Raw genomic sequence first — 19,816 nt, 5'->3', positions numbered from 1 at the left:
TTTGCAGGAAATACTAGAGATAGAAAAACATGTTAAATGTCCTTGTGAGATAGGGTCAGTAAGAATCAAGAGTGAGAAACTTTAGAGCAATAGACCTAGTTTTTTCAGCAATTAAATTACACGAAGAAGGAGGGGTATTAGGAAAGGGAAACCTATAAATTAAAAAACTGATGAGACGAAGCGCGAGGTGTACAACATATCAGAGCCTCTTGTATCCTGAGTCCATCAAATCAAGACAGCTTCATCAGGCCGATGGGAAGGGGCAAAGGCGGACGCGGGCCGTGGAAGTCCGTGGGTTCCCTTCAGGAGTCTCGCATCGGCCTTTTGAAGAAAAGGCCAGTTTACGATAGAGCACACATCGAATACATTCGATCTGAGCACAGATCTCAAGCGCTCGTAACCGAGAAGAGTGACATTCACTTGGCCGAACTGCGCAGATTTACTCTTGTTCAACCAGGAAAACACGGGAGTGTGAGAAACCATGAGGTGTGCTTCCAAACTGGGCTACAAATAAGCACGTGTCAATTTTTATGTATTTACTTGCAAAAAGAGAGCATGATAACCCCCCAGGCTCTGTGTCTCCATATAGTAATTAATTTTTCAGGTTTGTAATTAAACAGTTTCAATACGTTGCCATCAGGAGGTAATAACATTCAATTAAAGGCACAGGACACATTTTCACCTTAAAATGTTTTTACCCTTGAAGTAATACCAATGGAAGAGGATAAAATAGGGTATTAACACTTTTCAATTACGCTAAATGACTTTAATCCTGCAAATGACGGCCCACTTTAATTGGAAGCTCTTCTCTTTATTGCAACGTGATGGATGTCCACTTTATGAGATTCAAGTGTGACACTGTAAGCCCACTTTACATAAACATTGCCATGTTATTAAAGTCCTCCTGAAGGGAGTGATGCTTGCTAGCATGTCAGGAATGTAATTTCAATATGCTATTGACCTCTTTCAAAATGTGTACTGCTACCCAAGGCGAGGCATTTTCACGCAATTTGAGAATCCGCTGCGTCTCCCAAAGAAGAACCCAAATGTATTCCTGAAACAAGCCCTCTAAAAGAGAAGGGTCTACACTTTAAAGCCGCCTGAAATGACTCGAGAGTGCGCACTTTCCGACAAGTAGCCATTAGAATACTGATTTGCATAGCCCCAGTGCATCAGATGGGCTCTGCTCTCTCTTCTTCTGCAGTGCGATACCAGTCCACCTTCTAAATGATCCGTTGACACGCACAACGGCGTTTGAGCGAGGTGGGTCCAGCATCTCAATCCCCTGCCTGTGTGACACGGGCAGAAGAAAATGGATCACAAGGAAAAACCGGGAACCCTACGTGGCACGTTGTACCTTGATGTGCCGGGTGTCCCATTAGGGCTGACTGGCATTATCACAGCCCATGTCGAGGAATATGGACCACTAAGCTCAGGCCCTCCACTCTTTCTGCCGATGCTAGTCATCGGTCACCATAAAAATGGGAGACTGCGGACGGTAAGACCAATTCATTTTTCCTAATGTCCCAATTCATGGTTTGAAAATTTATAATTTGCTCAAGCACTTCTGTCATATTCTCGTTCACAGTCATTCTCTGTATCCATCTATCTTCTCTCTCTCTCTCTGTCTCTCTCTGTCTCTGACTCTCTGATGGGAGGGAGATAGGTGAATAAAATAGAACTGGACATAAGATTATAATACAATCAAAGTACTTAACTGGAATTCTGCATGACTCTTAACCTTACTATCTCTGGAATTATACACCCCTTTGTCAAATACAGGGGGAAAAGACACTCAAATGCTATGTAGGTATTACTTGTTTCAAAACCAATTGGAAAACAATGTAGCGTTTTTAGAACACCATGTGTTGACTGAAAGACAGGCCAATACATGCATCACACCAAACTTGGAGATGTTTTAAAGGTTGCGATCTGCCCGTGGTAGTCCCATCTACATAATAACAAGAGATGTTAGATTGGCTTTCACTCACTCCATGGACTTAAAGTGTGAATCTGCAACAATCCAATGACTTTACTTACTTCTGTTGCCTATCAGTGGCGGGACATCTCGCCTGACCTTTGCAACATGTAAAGCAATTTTACATATCAACTAATCTACTCCCTTAATCTTCCTAACTCGTGTAAAGTAGAGCGGGTTTTCCCCATATTCTAGGTTTAGAAAATGAGCCTCGTGAAGTCCAAGGGCACTCCAACCAAAGATCATGCAGTGCCTTTTGCAGCCACTCCTGCTCAGGTGCATGTGGGTGTGTGCACACATAACTCTGTCGTGTGCTTTAGAGTTCAGGATGGCTTTATCTGAAGACGGACTCTGTAAGCAAAGGGCCAGAGACTTCCACTGGTCTGTGAGCAGACACCCCGTGTACAGTGACTGCACCTTGAAGCGGGTCTGGGCACGGAAGCTTAGCTTGCTTCGGTTGCAGTCCGAGGCCTTTGCTTAGTTCCGTCACTAACCACAAGGGAAATGGATCCCACAGGGAGCACCGAGTGAGAAAGAAGACCCGTCTGTGCATCCAGACTGAGTGGTGAAAATGGCCAGCCTGGGGTGTTTTCAGAATGTACTGGAACCCACTGCAATGCCAGACGGTGGCTGATCCAAGCTCCTCTGCCTCCCTGGCCAGAAGAACATTCGTGGGTCTAAGCAATAGGTTCTCTTCATGTTGCCTGGAACACTGTCCATCTCTGGCGTGGATGGCAGACTCCCAGACTTTTAACAATGGTACCCATTATTCCCCAGGAAATTCTTAGCAATAGCAGGGAAGGGAGAGACCACCAGTAGGTCTCTTGTTGAGAACCCTCATGCCTAGCAATGAGTTGTTCTAGAATGTCAAGAAGAAAGCTATCTCTGGGTTCCTTAGGAAATTGTGATACATTCTGTGGTAAAATCTGCATTTTTAAAAAATCTAACTTTAGCTGGAGATTTCACTCGTTGCCCAAGAACCTAGAGGAAGGCATGTATCCGGGCTGAGACCAAGTTATGAATGAGAACTGAACGAGAAAGATAGTGCACCCAGGTGACTTTTTGCTGAGTGTCGGAGAGGCCATGCTGCCCAGAGACACCTGGAGGACACTCTGGGACAGAGCCAGGACTGGACAGGTGTGAGCCCCTGCTAGTGACTTATGTCCTGTCTAGCCCCACTGGCAACAAACCTAGAAGGAACACAAGAATAAGAGAATTCTACTCTCCAGGAGAGGCATGTTAAATTAATGAATACAAAAGCCATTTATACTGTCCACCTAAGACAGGGCTGAAACTGGATTCTAAGCCAATTAAGAGAAAAATGAAGCTGAGTATTTTTTCAGGCATCTGTTGGCTGCTCGTATGTCTTCTTTTGAGAAGTGTCTATTCACAATAGCAAAAACATGGAACCAACTGTGATGCCCATCAAAAGGGGACTGGGTGAAAAAAATGTAGTACATATACATGATGGAATGTCATGCAGCCAAAAAGAAGAACAAAATTATAAACTCCACAGCCACTTGGATGGACTTAGAGTCTATAATATTGAGTGACGTGTCACAGAAACCAAGAACTGAATACCACCTGCTCTCACTCATGAGTGGACCTTCAGCAATTATCACAATACAGTAAGAAATGGAGGGGCAGTAGTGGGAAACTACTGTTGGCCGGGGGAACACACCTCACCAGCAAGGGTCGCTGCATCATGAGCATTTCCATACCTGACCCTGAACTGTAACCCACATCTTTGAAAGAAAACATTTTTTTAAGAAGAGTAAAAATGTTTCTTGACTGTTTTCCACATGGACAGAGACTGTTCTAAGCACTCTGCATGGACTCACCCACTTACTCAAGCCACAGAACTCAATGCAAGAAAACACACTTACCTTTGTCTTCAGAGAGTCTAGATAGCTACAGAGGATCTGGTTGGCCTTTCATGGATAATTTTGTACACTACTTTTGATCTAATCGACACAAAACTTTGAAAAATTAATACTAGCAAATAAAAGCTGCCACACTGCTTGAGAATGTCTCAGTCTTTTTCGGAAGTGAAATAAACTCAACATGGATGACAGGAGAGGCGAGGCAAGCTTCAAGGAGCCCCGGAGGAGACAGACGGGAGTGCAGAGATTGCGAAGGCCTGGGGGGCCCCCACACTCACCTGGCTGCCTTCCTTCTGCCAGAACACCGCCGGCTGTGGGTTCCCTCTCGTTTCACAGGGGAAGGTCACCGTTCGACCTTGAGCCACAATCTGATCTCTCGGCCGAACCACAAACTGTGGAGGGGCTATAATTTAAAAGGAAAGAAAGTGTGTGAGTATCCACCACTGACAAAGACAAAGAGACCAGGGAGAACACCTGGTACTGTGTTAATGGTTCCATGCCCGAGAGGGGTCACCATTTATTTACTTTTACACATTTTTCAAAACACAAAGAGAAAGACATTCTAGTCTATCAAACATGAAGAAGGAAGCAAACTTATTAGCAGACACAGTTTGAATGCTGTACATTATAATCCTGTGGTCTATTTCTACTTGCATGGGAAATTAGATTTTTTTAAAATGATTTTTACTTTTTTTCTTGAGTTGGGAGTCTCACTCTGTCACCCAGGCTGGAGTTCAGTGGCACACTCACAACCACCACAGCCTCGACCTGCTGGGCTCAGGAGATCCTTCCACCTCAGCCTTCCAAGTAGCTGGAACCACAGGCGTGTGCCACCATGCCTGGCTAATTTTTTTATTTATTGTAGAAACAAAGTCTTGCCAAATTGTCCAGGCTAGTCTTGAACCCCTGAGCTCAGGCAATGCTCTTGCCTCCACCTCCTAAAGTGCTGGGATTACAGGCATGAGCCACCCCACCTGACCAATTTTCACATTTTGAAGGAAAAAGATGGATTTTCCGTTGGTGCTGCTTTTTAAATAGATACAAACAGAAAAGAATTGCTGTCTTACTCAACATGTTCTTCCTCTAAAATCAATCTATTGGCAAGCATTAATTGTTTGTGTAATAATTGCAAGAACTGTATAAGGCTCAGGGATACCAGAAGGAATACAATATGATCACTACTCTTAAAGTGCTTCTATTCCAGAATTCAAGACTCCAAGGATTAAAGACGTGAAAGAATTGAAGAGATGAGAATTGCATACAAAGCTAACTAACAATATAAATAAATGTATTAAAATGCTTGGTTCAATCTAATTTACTTAATTTAAGACAGATAAATGTTAGACAATTATACATTTTCCTACTGGGCATTCAAGATACAGGGATGGAAAGTATCTAACCTGCGGCCATCAAGGAGCTCATAGTCTACAGGAAATTTTTAAAAAACAACACAATGACAGCAACAAAAACAAAACTAATTCAGCACTCATCTCATCTAGGACTGCCATAAGTGCCGTGCTGGGGTGACCTTGAAGCATAGTGGCGGAGAACTCCAGTCACTGAATAGAAAAATAGATGGAACAGGACCATTCTGGAGAAAGGAGGCCCTTTCTCCTTTCTGCGATAGCTCTGAAAGGCTTTGTGTAGGACATGGACCTCATGGGAGCTTCATGGAAAGGGAGGCATAATTTGATCGGTGAAAAAAAAAAAAAGGAGCACACTTCCAAGAGGTAACTGAGCAAGGTGAGCAGTGAGAAGACACAGAGCAGAGAGCGTGCCGTTGGCAGGAGGGAGGGGCCCCGCGATAGAGACGTCGTGGGCGGCAAAGGAAGGCTTAAGAAGCCAGAGTGAGGGTCTGATTCTGGCTTTTCCCAAGCTGAGAAGTGACAGGTGGAAGGCAGAATGTGGGGAAGCTCTAATCCTCTGGTGGGTGTGCTGTGGATTGGAGAGGGAGACGCGGAGACCGTGTCACAAGTCACTCCAGTAGAAAAGAAAGGTACGGGGGTGAGTATGCCAAGCAAGCTCAGAGGCAACTTGCATCCTGAGGACACAGAGCGAGAAGTAGCGAACCACAGTGGACAGCAAAACGGGAAGCTTTCCCAAGGCATCGACTTCCTACCAAAACCCACTTTTGCTGGAAAGGAAACTGTGTTTATTCTATAACTTTTCCAATCGTTCATTTTCACTTTACCTAGTTGCTGATGCTAGAAAACAAAGACCAAAAACACGGAAAATCAACTCTAATTTTTAGAGCCTGGTGGAACTCTAAAGCACTCTAATAGTAAGTGATGTCTGATAAAAAGCCTTTCCTTGGAATTCTTTCAGTCTTGAGAAGAAAGTAATGCAGGTTCAAGCATGGAGTAAATGTAAGGTGGCCCCAAACATACAACCAACTGCTTATTTTTACAAGAATGCTAGCCCAGAAAAAACAGCAGCATTTTTTTTTCAAAAAATGACTTTTTTTTAGGTGTTCTATTACACTGCATTCATGTTCAACATACCCAACACACACCTCAGGGACAGAAGGAATAAATCTACTAAGCAAAATTTTATTCTATAGCTATAGATAACAGAAGACTCCTTCTAGTAGTATGGAGAACCCAGATTTATGAATCTATTTGAACAGAGTATGGTTTATGTTGCCTTGCATTTTCAGGAGATTACTTGCTTCTTGCAATCTTCTTGTTATTTCTATACAATTCTACTGAATCAGCAGATACATTGATTTTTGTTCCATGTTTTCTAATAGAAATGATAGTTTAAATCAATGTTACAAAATTACTTTAGAAAAAAACTCTTAAAACACCACAGTGCTCATGTTTCAGAGGGGATATGAAACCACCAGGTATTTGTACCAAAAAAAGTCTTAAGGTTGGTTTCTGTCATCTGTCATACTGTAGAAAAATTATGTATGTATGACAAAGAATGAGTGTATAGTTCTTTACTTCTTTGCAAAACTATGGAAGAAAAGTAATAGTACCAATATGAACACTTGCTAAGTGAGGCATGTTGAGTAATTTAATATGCACCTCATTATTAAAAATTAAAAACTCAGTTCAGTCAAATTCAGTTATTTCACAGTCTGTAATAAAAGTTATATATTCAGCTTCTTAGTTAATTTGAACCGCCTTGGGTCAGAAAAAAATTTAAATGAACTCACCTAACTAGTTAGTAAAATATTTGCATCCTGGGTAATCTATACAGTCCTTCCCTATATAATTTTTAAAATATAATAACTGAGAATACTCATGGCTAAAATCATCAGAGGAAACACAGCATGAAAGAATGAAATATAATCATACCTTCTACATTTTAGAGTTTTAAGCATATTATTCTTCAGCTATTTACCACTCATCTATTTCAGCAAGACTATCATCTGTGCTTGAGATATAACTACAGATTTCCATGCATTTGGTTTTCACATTTCTGAAAATTTCTTCTGGCAGATGAGTGGCTTTGCAAAACGCGTTTGGCATCCAGATTCTACAATTTTAGCACAGCTGCTAAAATACAATCCCCAGAACAGGACTGGGAAGTGGCCACAATCTCTGCATCCACCTCTTCTGAACGGACACAACTTGTTCATCTATTCCTTCCAAATGGACTGACCGACTACAGAAAATGAGACGTTCTGCTTGGTACAGGAGATGGGAAACCAAATAAAAAGTGTGCCTGCCTGGTGGCAGAGACTTCCAGGTAAACATACCTCCAAATAAACAAGTGTCCCAGAATATGATTTTGGGGTTGCAGTAGACAAATGCAGAGGGCACCAGGACAGAGGGTGGAACAAAATCAGGTCGGGCTGTGCGGTGAGGACAGGAGAAGCGATTTGCCAGGAGACAACTCCCAGGCCGGGCCTCCAAGGACAAGCCGGTGCTGGCGAGCGGCAGGAAAGCAGGGCTCCTGGGACAGAGCAGAGGCCCAACTCTGGGCTCGGGAGGGCTGGAGGAGCATGGAGGCGAGAGAACCTGGGCCCCAAGGTGACACGAACAGGCCTGATAACCCCCCATGCCCTACGAGGACGCTCTCAAAGATGGGTTCCCAAGAAAGGCATCAGGTTCGTATTTTGAAAGAACGCTCCGAAGTGGTGTCAGTGACGCCTGGAGAGAGGGCAGAGGCAGAGGGAGGGAAGCCGTAGAAGGCTCAGGCAGAAAGTACAGGGGCCATCACTGTTCAGAGTCGCACCCGAAAGAACCCTCTCGGTATCACAATGCACTTCTCCGAGGCCGACAGTACAATCTACAGAGGCCAGCAAATCATAACTTCCTGAACTTCTACCCAATATAAAATTTGTTTAAGGGCCACCAGCAAAAAGCTGACAGAATCTGTTACTTACCCTACAGAACATCTTTTCATTTGATGCTTACTTATATTGTGCTTTTATTCCAAGTTACTGTAACTGTGGCATATTGCTACCACCAGAGCCTAAGACACACTGATCTCACTGGGATCGAAATTGTCTTTTCGTTTTAAAACTAAAGCCAGTTAAAAATGAGAAACACTTGTCAAAGCAGAAAAAGGAAGAGTCTGCGAGAACTTAAAGTGTCTATCTCCTCCTGGTGCCACCAAAGGTGGGGGGCTTGCTTTCTAGGCTGGGATCTGCATCTCAATCTTCTGGAAGAATCTCAGCTGAGGGAATTTATCTTTGAGGTTTTTAGATGCAAAACTCCATCAACAATTCACACAGTGTTACATCCCACAGCTTCAGAACTTCTGCCGGGTGTGGCGAGGATGGTCTGAAAGGAGGCATTTGGCCGAGGCCACCAACCAGTGGGGGAAGGGACAGGCATGGCATCTCACCAACAAGGTGTAGCAGCACAGCGTGTGCGGTCTGTACAGAGTGTTCCTACAATGGCTCTTGGTGCAAGGAAGAACTGCTGTTCTAGGTCCTCAGGGAGACGGTTCGCAACACACGTTTAAACCCAATGGGAATGAAAGAGATTGAGGTGCAGACTCCAGAAGAACATGCTAGTTACACAAATGACAACTCTACATGCTTCAAAGACGGGGAGTATAAAATACAAACTTATATTCTCCCCAAACCTGAACGCAGTAGGTGAATCTTCTGTAACTGTGATGTACTAACCTATTGCTTAATTTCTCGTTGCTTCAGCTATAACAAGAAACAAGTGGTGGCAAACAGAGTGGCACAATTCTGTATTTAATCAACACGTATGCGTTAAAAAAACAATAATTCTGAAAGAAAAGTTTGCCGTGTGCTTTCCAGAGACGCTGACCCAAATTTAAAAGGTCAATTAAGATGAGAGATCCGGGACAGCTCACTTGAAGCCGTGTTTTGAGAACATAAATACAATGCACGGTGAGTTGGATTTAATTTCTACTAAATGAGGCTTTGATACTACGTTCAGCCCAGGCTGGCCGCCATCAAAGGCACACTGCAGCTCTGGTGTGCTAATGCCTCTGGAAATCAGACAGGAAGGCCAGCAGGTGACACGCCATCACAGGGTGGGCTTGGGATGAGGGCCGCGGACCCCGGAGGCTCAGCCCGGCATGTTCAGGGTTGTTCCAACAGGAAAAATGGCTTCCCATGGCAGCATGTGGAGGTGGCCATGCCACAGCCAGGCATTCAAATGTGGCATCAGGGTGGCAACAGGCACATCGGCTGCTTTCTTTCTTTGGGTACAATTTTATGTCTGAACTAACACAGTTCTAATGACATAATAATAAACATTTTGGCCAGGCTCGGTGGCTCAGCCTGTAATCCCGTGCCTTTGGGAGGTTGAGGTGAGTGGATTGACTGAACCCGCAGGTTTGAGACCTGCCTGGGCAGCGAGACCTCATCTCTACAATAAATCAAAAAATCAGCCGGGCTTGGTAGCGCATGCCTGTAATTCTGGCTATTCGGAAGGCTGAGGCGGAAGGATCGCCGGAGTCCAGCAGGTCGAGGCTGCGGTGGCCGGGAGCGGCCGCTGCACTCCAGTCTGGGCGACAGAGTGAGACTCCAACTCAAAAAAAAAAATAATAATAATAATAAACATTTTGAATAGACATTTGTGTGCTAGTTAATCTATGTGCTTGTTAAATACTGATATATTCTAGAAGCATACTTAGAACGCATTCTCTTCCATTCTTTGCTTGAGTTAAAGATTTACTTAGTCACAAGTTGTTTTATAGGACAATAATTAACATTAATTACATGCCTGTCGAGTGTCAGGGACTGTGTCAAACCGTGCACAGAAACCCTTTCCTTTAATATTCGAGAAGTCTTTTACTTTAACCGTACCATAATGACGTAAAGACTACAAACCAAGTCCTACAAAGGGCACGCAGGTGTCCTAAAGAGCTAGACTGCAGGCCAGGTATGACTTCTGGTTGACTCCAGAGCTGTAACTGGACTGCTGAAACACTGAGTTGTGAGGCTCCGTTCCCTTCAAATATGATCTGAATAACTGAAAATTTTCCCATCTATAACCCAGCAGAAGGGTAAAATTTCTATGCAATAATTTCCAGTATGCTGTATGATTTTAAAAATCGTAACATTGTGCTTTTCCTGAATAACTGGTTTTATTGTGAAAGTAGCATAAAACCTAAAATGGCGTTCCTGCTGTACTAACTGTAAGCACAACTTCTCTTGAGTCCCCTTTCTTACGGGCACTCGTTATTCAAAAACCGACAGTGCTTTTCATCGCATTGCAGTGAAACCCACAATGCGTACCAGTGCCACGCTTGCAAATTACCCTGTTCAACGCGGCACTTGACTTCCATCATCTGCCCAAGAGTTCCCCATCTTGACACACGTCTGTCCCCAGACTGGCTCCACGTTTCAGGAGACCCGTGTGCTTCCATCACGTGCCCATGTGTTTGCTTGTTCTGTGGGCCACCGGCTCTGGTACCCACCATCCTTCAGTCTATGCTACCTACGATGCCCTGCACTCTCTGACCTTGACGTGCCCTTGACTGCACTGTCCTGCTTCTCTGTTTCTCCTCTTCTGTGTCTAGCGTCCTCGGTTCCGCTGGGAGATTTTCCTGGTGTGGGGTGCTGTCTACCATCTAGCATTTATTTGACCTAGAAAAGGCCCAAACAGTGAACACAAGACATGCCTTGGAATAGCAAATTTTTTCAAATAGAAAAAAAGAACTAATGATCTAAAGCAAATGATGCATTTTCAAACTTTTTACTCCTCAGGAATGTGACACTTTCCCACCAGTGATGGTGGCTCACTAGTACAGTAATTTGGATGGAGAAGAGGTCAAAGAAGATATGTTGTTTTGTGAAAACAAAACAAAACAAAAAAACTAATGGATTGTGATAAGCCTCTGTAGAGAGTGCTCCAAACCAAACTGAAAATGTGCGACCCCCAGACTAGATGTGAGTGGCCACCACCCTAGAACAACAAAACGCTGTCAATGAGCACAGGCCTGGTGCAGCGTCCAGCCCTGAAAACGACTGCACAAGTCAGTCACTTGGCTGCACCCGTACCAACAAGAAGCAGACAGTGAGAAACCACTGCCTCACCATGCAGTGTGGACCCAGAGTAAGCGATGAGTATTTACTCAGTTTATACCCAGAAAAGGCCGGCTTCTGACTGATTAATGATCATTTCTTCAACTTAGTGAATTCTATTTAATTTCTCCTTTGTAACATTTGACTTGATTTCAAAAGAATTTCTGTTGATAATATTGGAAAGGCATACATGGGGTCATAAAAATATTTGGTTGGAAACTTATTAATACATAATTCATCTCAGAGGAAGTAATGTATTTATAATAGGAAATATAAGTTAGAAATATAGGATTTAAACTAATCATTTACATAAAGATCACTTAATCATATTTTATTCATTTGTCACTATTTTCAAACTGCCCACCTTTCCCATTCAGTTTTATTTATTTATTTATTTTTCTGAGTCCACAGCAATAAATCTTTTAGATGAGTGATACATTTTCCTTCCCAATCAATAATTTACTTGTAGCTAATATTAAAAACTCTTATTCCAGGCCAGGCTCAGTGGCTCAATCTGTAATCCCAGCATTTTGGGAGGCTGAGGTGAGGAGTAGATTGCCTGAGCCCATGGGTTCGAGACTAGCCTGGGCAACTTGATGAGACCTGGTCTCTACAAATAAAAATAAAAAATTAACTGGGTGTGGTAGTGCGCACCTGTAGTTCTGGCTACTTGGTAAGGCTGAGGCAGACGGATCGCTGGAGACCAGCAGGTTGAAGTTGGGGTGGCCATGAGTGTGTCACTGTACTGCAGCATGGGTAACAGAGTGAGACTCCGGAAAAAAAATTCTTATTCCATAGTAAAATACCAATATCTGAACCTGTTCTCTCAACGGTAATCTAATATATGTTCAAATGCTTCTTCAATGTCAAAATGGAATTGGGAAAGTATCATATGGTTTTCTGCTTTCATAAATATAAACACCAATAGTCAAAGAGAACAGACTGACTCCCATGAACTGTAAGCTCTAGCTCTTCACCCATTTAGGCTCTGCACTCTGCTCTCCACTGTGAGAGGTCCCACACGTATGCATAAATCACACACTTTCCTGTGTAGGAAAGGACACATCACTGTTTTGCCACCATCACTCTCTGTGGCTCTGAACCACTCATGGAACTTGCTGTTTGGGAGAAGATCGATCCTGGAGGATTCACATAACATCTGAAACCCTCAAAATAACTCAATTATTCAAACACTGATGACTGAAATAGGCAGTGAAGCTAACCAATTATGACATGGTATGATCACAAAATAATAGAAGTCCTTCTAAATTGCCATTTGCAGCAACTGTGAAGGCAATTCTAAGGAGGGCCAGAGGGTCTGAGTTTGCTGTGGCGGGCATGACACACAACCCAAGAGCACACCTGTGCTTTGTGAAAGTGGCTCGAGCCATTCTCTCTCTTTGAGTCACACATAATATACTTCTTCCTGACCTGAAACAATGCAATTACCAAGATGAAATAATTCTAAGATAACCTGGAATGACAAGGATGCCTTTGAAAAGAGTAAACTCATTTGGCTCAAGATGTCTTGTGTTTTGGGATCGCATAAGCAAACACATAAAACCCTGTTGTGATAAACAGCTATGAGCACATTCCTGCTTTGTACTAGTGCCTCAGCATTTTTTGGTTTTGTTTCTAAGGAAAGAACATTACTGAAAATACCACAATAATAAGTTTGTGCTAGAGATGAATTCAGATGCTGCTGACACATTAATTAATAATAGCACTCAAATATTAAAAAACAACAAGAGCACGAATGACTTGACTTTGTGTCAGAGCAAAAAGCTCTCTCCTCTGGAGCTCACCTCCACCACAGGAGGTGGGCATGGAAGCCATCAAGCCCGTCCTAACAGGGTGAGTCCATGGAGTGTGGCCATACAGCATGGACGATGCAAAACAAGAGGAAACGGTCTTGGCCAACCTTAACAGTAGGAGAAAGCAGAGAGAGAGAGAGAGAGAGAGCGAGAGAGAGAGAGAGAGAAGAGGAAAAAGAAAAATAGGAAGGGAGAAGGAGAGAGAGAGAAAGAGGGAGGAAGACAAAGAAGGAAGAGAGGGAGAGAGAGAGAGGACGACAAAGGGGGCTGGACGGGGTGGGGGAGACGGCTTTGGTGCGTTGCTGAGGAAGGAAGGGTGGAGGCAAAGGCTCAGGCCTCTGGGGGGCCTCGTGTCCCCCAGGCTGCGGGTGCCCCAGGACCCCCCCTGGCTTCCCTGCGGCCTTTCGCCGTCCAGGCCCTCCCGTGGTCCCGGGCCTGAGCGGAGGGGCCATGGTGGTGGAACCACGTGCTTTTCCATGTCAGTGGTCTATGGGCTGGCCACTCTACTCTTGCAACGGCGTTAGAAACTCCTGTATCGCAAGGCATCTCGGAGCGTTTCCTCACCATGTGACTAAGCAGGGCCTGTGTGCAGATCGTCTTCAACCTTTTTCTGTTCAGGCCACTAAAAGAGATCTTTCCACTCTAGGTGTGTGCAGGATGTCAGAGAACCCTAGGAAATCGTTCTGAGGTTCAACATTCAAGTTTCACAGAGCTTCTGAACTATACACAGTTATAAATTGAGAGCTCAGTAGAAAAACTCGTCAACAGCCGGACTTGGTGGCTTAGCCTGTAATCCTGCGCTTTGGGAGGCCGAGGTGAGTGGATTGCCTGGGCCCACGGGTTCGAGAACCGCCTGGGGAGCGAAACCTCATCTCTACAATAAATCAAAAAATCAGCCGGGCGTGGTAGCGCGTGCCTGTAGTTCCGTCTACTCGAAAGGCTGAGGCGGAAGGGTCGCCAGAGCCCAGCAGGCGAGGCTGCGGTGGCTGGGAGCGGCCACTGCACTCCAGTCTGGGCGACAGAGTGAGACTCCAACTCAGAAAAAAAACAAAACAAAAAAAAGAAAAACCCATCAAAATTTGGAACAAATTCTGAACTTCTAAATTCCACCTTCCCAGATTTTTCTTTCACCAGTAGGTAGTTTTGCTTTTCTATTCGCTGTCCTGATACAAGTACTAAAATGAAAATAATAAAATGTTGTTTTTTCAGAGGACTTGTAATGTGAAGAAGAAACACTCTTCGCTTAAAAACTAAATAGTTATTGAATAAGAAAATAGCCACTCTATTCCTAAAAAATGATCTTATTTTTGACCGGCAAAAAAGAACAGTTTAAAGAGGGGTGGAGACTCCTCTCAGACTCTAAATTCCTAAACAGGGAGAATGCGGCTTCTCTCTGGGGCGGAAGGGCCTTTTCAGGGTGGGTGTGAGGAGGAGGCTGGAGCTGAGAGCGGCTCTACTGTAAGTGTGAGACGAGACAACCATTTTCACTCACTTAACCTGTCAACTTGCCAGCACTGTCATGTCAGCACTTCAGCTAAACCATGAAGGCCAATCACATCCCATTAGCTCATTTTTCAGAGAAAGATTGCATGAAGATGCCAATCAGAGAAAAGAAAAGGAAAAAAAGAAAGAAAGAAAAACTTGCAACCAAGGAACAAATGTACGGATGCCGAAGGTTGCTTAGTTAACGGAATTTTAATATGCAACTGCCATGTTTCTTAATAACATTAATTACACGCTTAGTAAGTCACCGTCCTAACTCATTAGTGCCTTCTTTTTTGTTGTATTTTATCTCCTACTGGCAGAATGGGGGATATGGGATTGGCCTGTTCCCATTAATGTTGCTTAATCTTCTTGCAGCACAATTCGAAGCTGCTTGCATAAACATTTTCTGGGCCAGCGTTACCTATGTATGCATATGTGTGTGTGTCAATTAACGGCACCGACATTTGTGTGCCCCAGCACATGTCAGGACTTTGCTAGACCCAGAGGCAGCAGGAAGATAAATGTAACAATGCACCCACTGACAAAGGGCCGATAGTTTTGCAGGGCAGATGAAGATAATAGCCCCTGTAAATCTGGAACGCAACACTTGCCATGAGAGAGCCTTTACAGAGCATTCAGACATATTCTAACTCAAAATTTAATTTAACTTGCTAGTTTATGTATTTTTAATGAATCTAATTATGTACTATTCCCTTGAGTGACACTTAATATGTTTAAATAAATAGTATAGTCACATTCAAATACCCTGCATGTAATATTTAGACATAGTGCATGGCATAATATATATTTGACAGTGTATATGTATATATATATATATATATATATATATATATATATGTATATGTGTGTATATATATATATATATATATATGTATATATATATGTATATATATATATATATATATATATATAGTGATATGCCTTTCTGTCTACAAATCTCTATAACTTATAAAAATGAAGATTTTGACTTTCTTAGAAGATGTGACTCAAATGTTAATGTGATTCATTTCAGCCACAGTCAGTGAAATCTCCTAACACAAATCTCATAATGCTGTTTTGGGCCAGAGTACTTACATTATGCTGACATTTAATATTTATTGTACTGTCATCTTAAGGACCAAGTTAAAATCCTTCGTATTTATTTTACTTCTATTTGCGTAGACTCCAAAATTAATGAGTATTCAAACTGTTTGATACCAGGTGAAAATAATAAAGGTTTCTGGCTTTCCTGTCCTCTACTGAATACAACAAAAGAAATGAAAAATGTGAAGAGGCTACCATAGCCCCAAGCCACAAACTTTGATGCCTCTGCCCAACAGAGCCAGGTCTGAGAGGAGGGAGGAAGCGGGGCAGCCCTCCACCACCAGGCTTAATCCTCCACCTGTGCCAACCCTGCACAGATCCTCTGTCAGCCTGTGAAGGCCCATCCCACGGTCCTTTGATGGGAAGAAGGAAGCTCAGAGTCAGAGTGAGACTGGGGAATCGAGACGTAACTTGGTAGAAGCCAGAAGGCAGAGAAAGGAGCGAAAGAAGGAGAAAGCCAAGCCTGCTGAGACTGGTGGAATTCTAACGTGGCTCCCATGACCTCCACCTCCGGGGGTTGTTCCCGTGACTATGTAGGTTTCAGAAGGGATTCTGAACATGTAACTGAGGTTACTCATCAGTTGACCTTAAGGCAGAGAGATCAATCGGAAGGGCCCAGCTAAACACATAAGATCTTGGGAGGCTGAGGTGAGTGGATGGCCTGAGCCTGCAGGTTCGAGACCCGCCTGGGCAGCGAGACCTCATCTCTACAATAAATCAAGAAATCAGCCAGGCGTGGTAGTGCATGCCTGTAATTCCGGCTACTTGGAAGGCTGAGGCAGAAGGATTGCCGGAGCCCAGCAGGTTGAGGCTGTGGTGGCTGGGAGCAGCCACTGCACTCCAGTCTGGGTGACAGAGTGAGACTCCAACTCAAAAAAAAAAACAAACACGTAAGATCTTTAAGTCAGGAAATGTTCTGGTATCAAAAGATCTTGGTGAGACACAGAGAAGAGAAGGCACATGACGAATTGAGGCACCCTTGTGGGCTCTGAGGGGGGGTGGCCACGAGCAAAGATGGGAAGGGACCTCTGGAAACAGTCCCCGGGGCTGGCAACAGAGGGAACGGGGGCTTCAGTCCGGCAACCGCAAGGAATGATTCTGCCAAACACCTTGATGAACCATTACAGAAAGTCTTCAGAGAAGCCCTCAGCCCGGTCTTGATTTTGGCCTTGGAAGCCCTCGTCAGAACACCCCCTGGAGCCTGCCTGAACTTCGGACCTCTGCGCTGATGACCTACTAAGTGGCTATTGCCTCCAACCGCTCAATCTGTGGCCATGTTTAGGCCTCAGCTGGAAAAGAACACACCAGGGGTGCATCTGCACTGGGAAGCAGGAAGGATGGAGGGGGAGGGAGAGGGAGGGCCGTGGCAGTGCAGAAAGCCTACCGCTCAAAGGGCTGCGGTGTTCTGCCAGGGCCATGGACGACATTCCAGTCAGGGCACTGGGCTGCCCTGAAGCTCCCACTGTGCCTTCTCCACGGGTGCAAGCCTCAGGCTTCACGGTGAATCGGACAACGAATCGCCCCGGGACCCCCCGGGAGCCACGCCAAACAGAACGTGAAAAGCCCCAGGGAGACGAACAACGTGCTCAATTCACGGCAGGGAATGAGCATAGTTCACCAAAGGTCCACAAAGGACCGGTAGCTCCCAGAATCCACCAAGGAAGCCCAGGAGTACGTGAAAATAGACAGTCGTGCACGGTCCAAGTGAAATGATGCACACCAGGCTCTCTCTTTCAAGAGCAAGCTAAGAAAGACCAAGGGCTAAGAGGCAAGTACAGACAAGGAACATGATACCACGGCTTAGCAAGAAAACAACAGAATTAAAAAATTAAATAAAGTTGGGCTCGGTGGCTCAGCCTGTAATCCTGCGCCTTAGGGAGGCTGAGGTGAGGGGATTGCCTGAGCCCGCGGGTTCAAGGCCCACCTGGGCAGGGAGAACTCATCTCTACAATAAATCAAAAAATCAGCCAGGCATGGTAGCGCATGCCTGTAGTTCCGGCTACTCGGAAGGCGGAGGCGGAAGTATCGCCGGAGCCCTGCAGGCGAGGCTGCGGTGGCCGGGAGTGACACTGGGTGACCAAGTGAGACTCCAACTCAAAAAAAAAAAAAATTCAATAAATAAAAAATACATTTTAGAAACAATAAACAAATCACAATGTAAAAAGTTAGGGAGGTGGTAAATTGGCATTGAGAAATTATACTTTTTTTTTTAATTGCAGTCTCACTTCTGCCACCCAGGGTGGAATGCAGTGGCACGATCAGGGCACCCCAAAACCTCAAACCTTTGGACTCACGGGATCCTTCCATCTCAGACTCCTGAGTAGCTGGGGCTACAGGTGTGTGCCACCATGCCCAACTAATGTTTTTATTTTTTATAGTGATAAGGTCTCACTGTGCTGCCCAGGTTGGTCTTCAACTCCTAGGCTCAAGCAATCCTCTCACCTTGGTCTCCAAAGAATATATGCTGTGACCGGCAAGAAGTCATATAATATTAAACAGAAAGGATAACTTTGAAGTCATTACAGATAAGTTTATAAATATGGAATTGAGACCAAGGAAAGCCAATGTAACCAATGTATTTGAAGAAATAAAGAAGTGAAACAGGAGAAAAACGTATTCAAAGATAAAACAAAAGAAAATGTTGTTGAAATAAAGTAAATTAAAGTGTGGACATGCAGATTCGAGGGAGTTGTTGTCTCCTAGGAATGCTGGATACAGATGATCACCACCAAGGTAAAACCCAGCACAGTTACTCAGAAGAAGGGACCACATGAGTGTCACAGAGTAAAAGGGCATCCTGGTCAAGGAGGGCAAATACTGTGTAAGCTTCAGCCTTCACAACAGGGCCAGTCACCACCAAGACAACAGAACGTTTCCACCGAGTTCTGGGAAAAATAAGTCTGACTCGGGCATCTCAGACCCAGGCTCCCTCCCTGAGGCAGTGGACGGTCGCTGTCAAGATGCTAGGCTAACCAGCTCAACCTGAGAAGTGACCTGGACTTGTTCTTCACTTTAAAAATGAGCATTAGCTTCGAATGTTTTACATTATGGAAACGCTGTTGGAATATACAAAATAAAACAGAGTGCCTTTTTCAGATGACCATTTAATCGAAACACATGGAGGAATGGAAAACGCGATGCTTAATAATAATTAAACAGGACCCTGCATATCGCAGCTACTTAGTGCCGGGTGCAGGAAGCATGAGCACTTGAGGGAGGGCACGATCGCCTCGGGTTATGGGCAGCAGCTTGCCCACAGATAGAAGAGAGGTGAGAAATCAGACTCCAGGTGTCCTTCCAAGGCTCACTCAGGACACCTTTCGCAAAAAGGGCACCTCATCATGGAAGGCTCACACAGAATATCAGCATGTCTTCTAATTTTAACAGTCTGGAACACTTCCGACATTAAAGTTACATACAGCATATTTCATCTTCTCATTTCAACATGGGGTTATCAAAAATATGTCACATCATTCTTAGGTGCCGTTTGGTTTATAATTCACCCTGAATGGATTTTTCAATCACTGACTCGCTCTTGGACTTCTTGACAGCCTCAAGAACAAAATGCTTTAGAGCATTTAGAGCATGCATGAGCAAAACTCTGCTTTGACTCTGCTAAAACAAGGATCTGTTAAATCACTGTGTTTGGTCGAAACACTGAAAAGCTATGTCCCTTCAGGCTTATGTGTAGAATAGTGGTGGCTGCTTGAAAATGATAATTTTAAAACGTGGCATTTTGCCCCAAGCCCATCGATTTCTCGGCAGTTACAAATTGCTGTGTGGCCCAGGTTGTTCCACCCCAAGGAAACACACTTTGGAAAGCCAATGTAACCAATGTATTTGAAGAAATAAAGAAGTGAAACAGGAGAAAAACGTATTCAAAGATAAAACAGCCTGGCCATGTCGCCCCTGTCAGCGCCTTCTCTGTCCTTTGTCATCTCTCCTTGTTCGTTCTCATCCTCTCCGTGATTTTATGTGTCATTCAAAAGACAGTTAAACTTATTCATAGGCATCATGACAAATAGAGAAAACGAGACTTAAAAATCATACACACATTCCTCAGTTTTCAAAGCACTTCAATTGTAAA

General features: G+C 44.1%; 1 protein-coding gene across 1 annotated transcript in view; it reads right to left on the bottom strand.

The window, feature by feature from the left end:
- The window catches only part of ROBO2 (roundabout guidance receptor 2), a gene marked incomplete at its 5' end in the record, with an annotated part of 485,855 nt that overhangs the window by 95,724 nt on the left and 370,315 nt on the right, over positions 1 to 19,816 (bottom strand). Inside the window, one exon of the mRNA XM_021711978.1 lies at positions 4,140 to 4,264. Within this exon, the coding sequence (XP_021567653.1) occupies positions 4,140 to 4,264 (125 nt within the window). The remainder of the gene's footprint in view (positions 1 to 4,139; positions 4,265 to 19,816) is intronic.

Source organism: Carlito syrichta, unplaced genomic scaffold, assembly GCF_000164805.1.
Source record: "Carlito syrichta isolate Samal-C Ts95f unplaced genomic scaffold, Tarsius_syrichta-2.0.1 Scaffold302973, whole genome shotgun sequence".
Taxonomy (NCBI): Eukaryota; Metazoa; Chordata; class Mammalia; order Primates; family Tarsiidae; genus Carlito; species Carlito syrichta.
The sequence above is the reverse complement of the archived record's forward strand: the minus strand, read 5'-3'. Positions and strand labels throughout refer to the sequence as shown.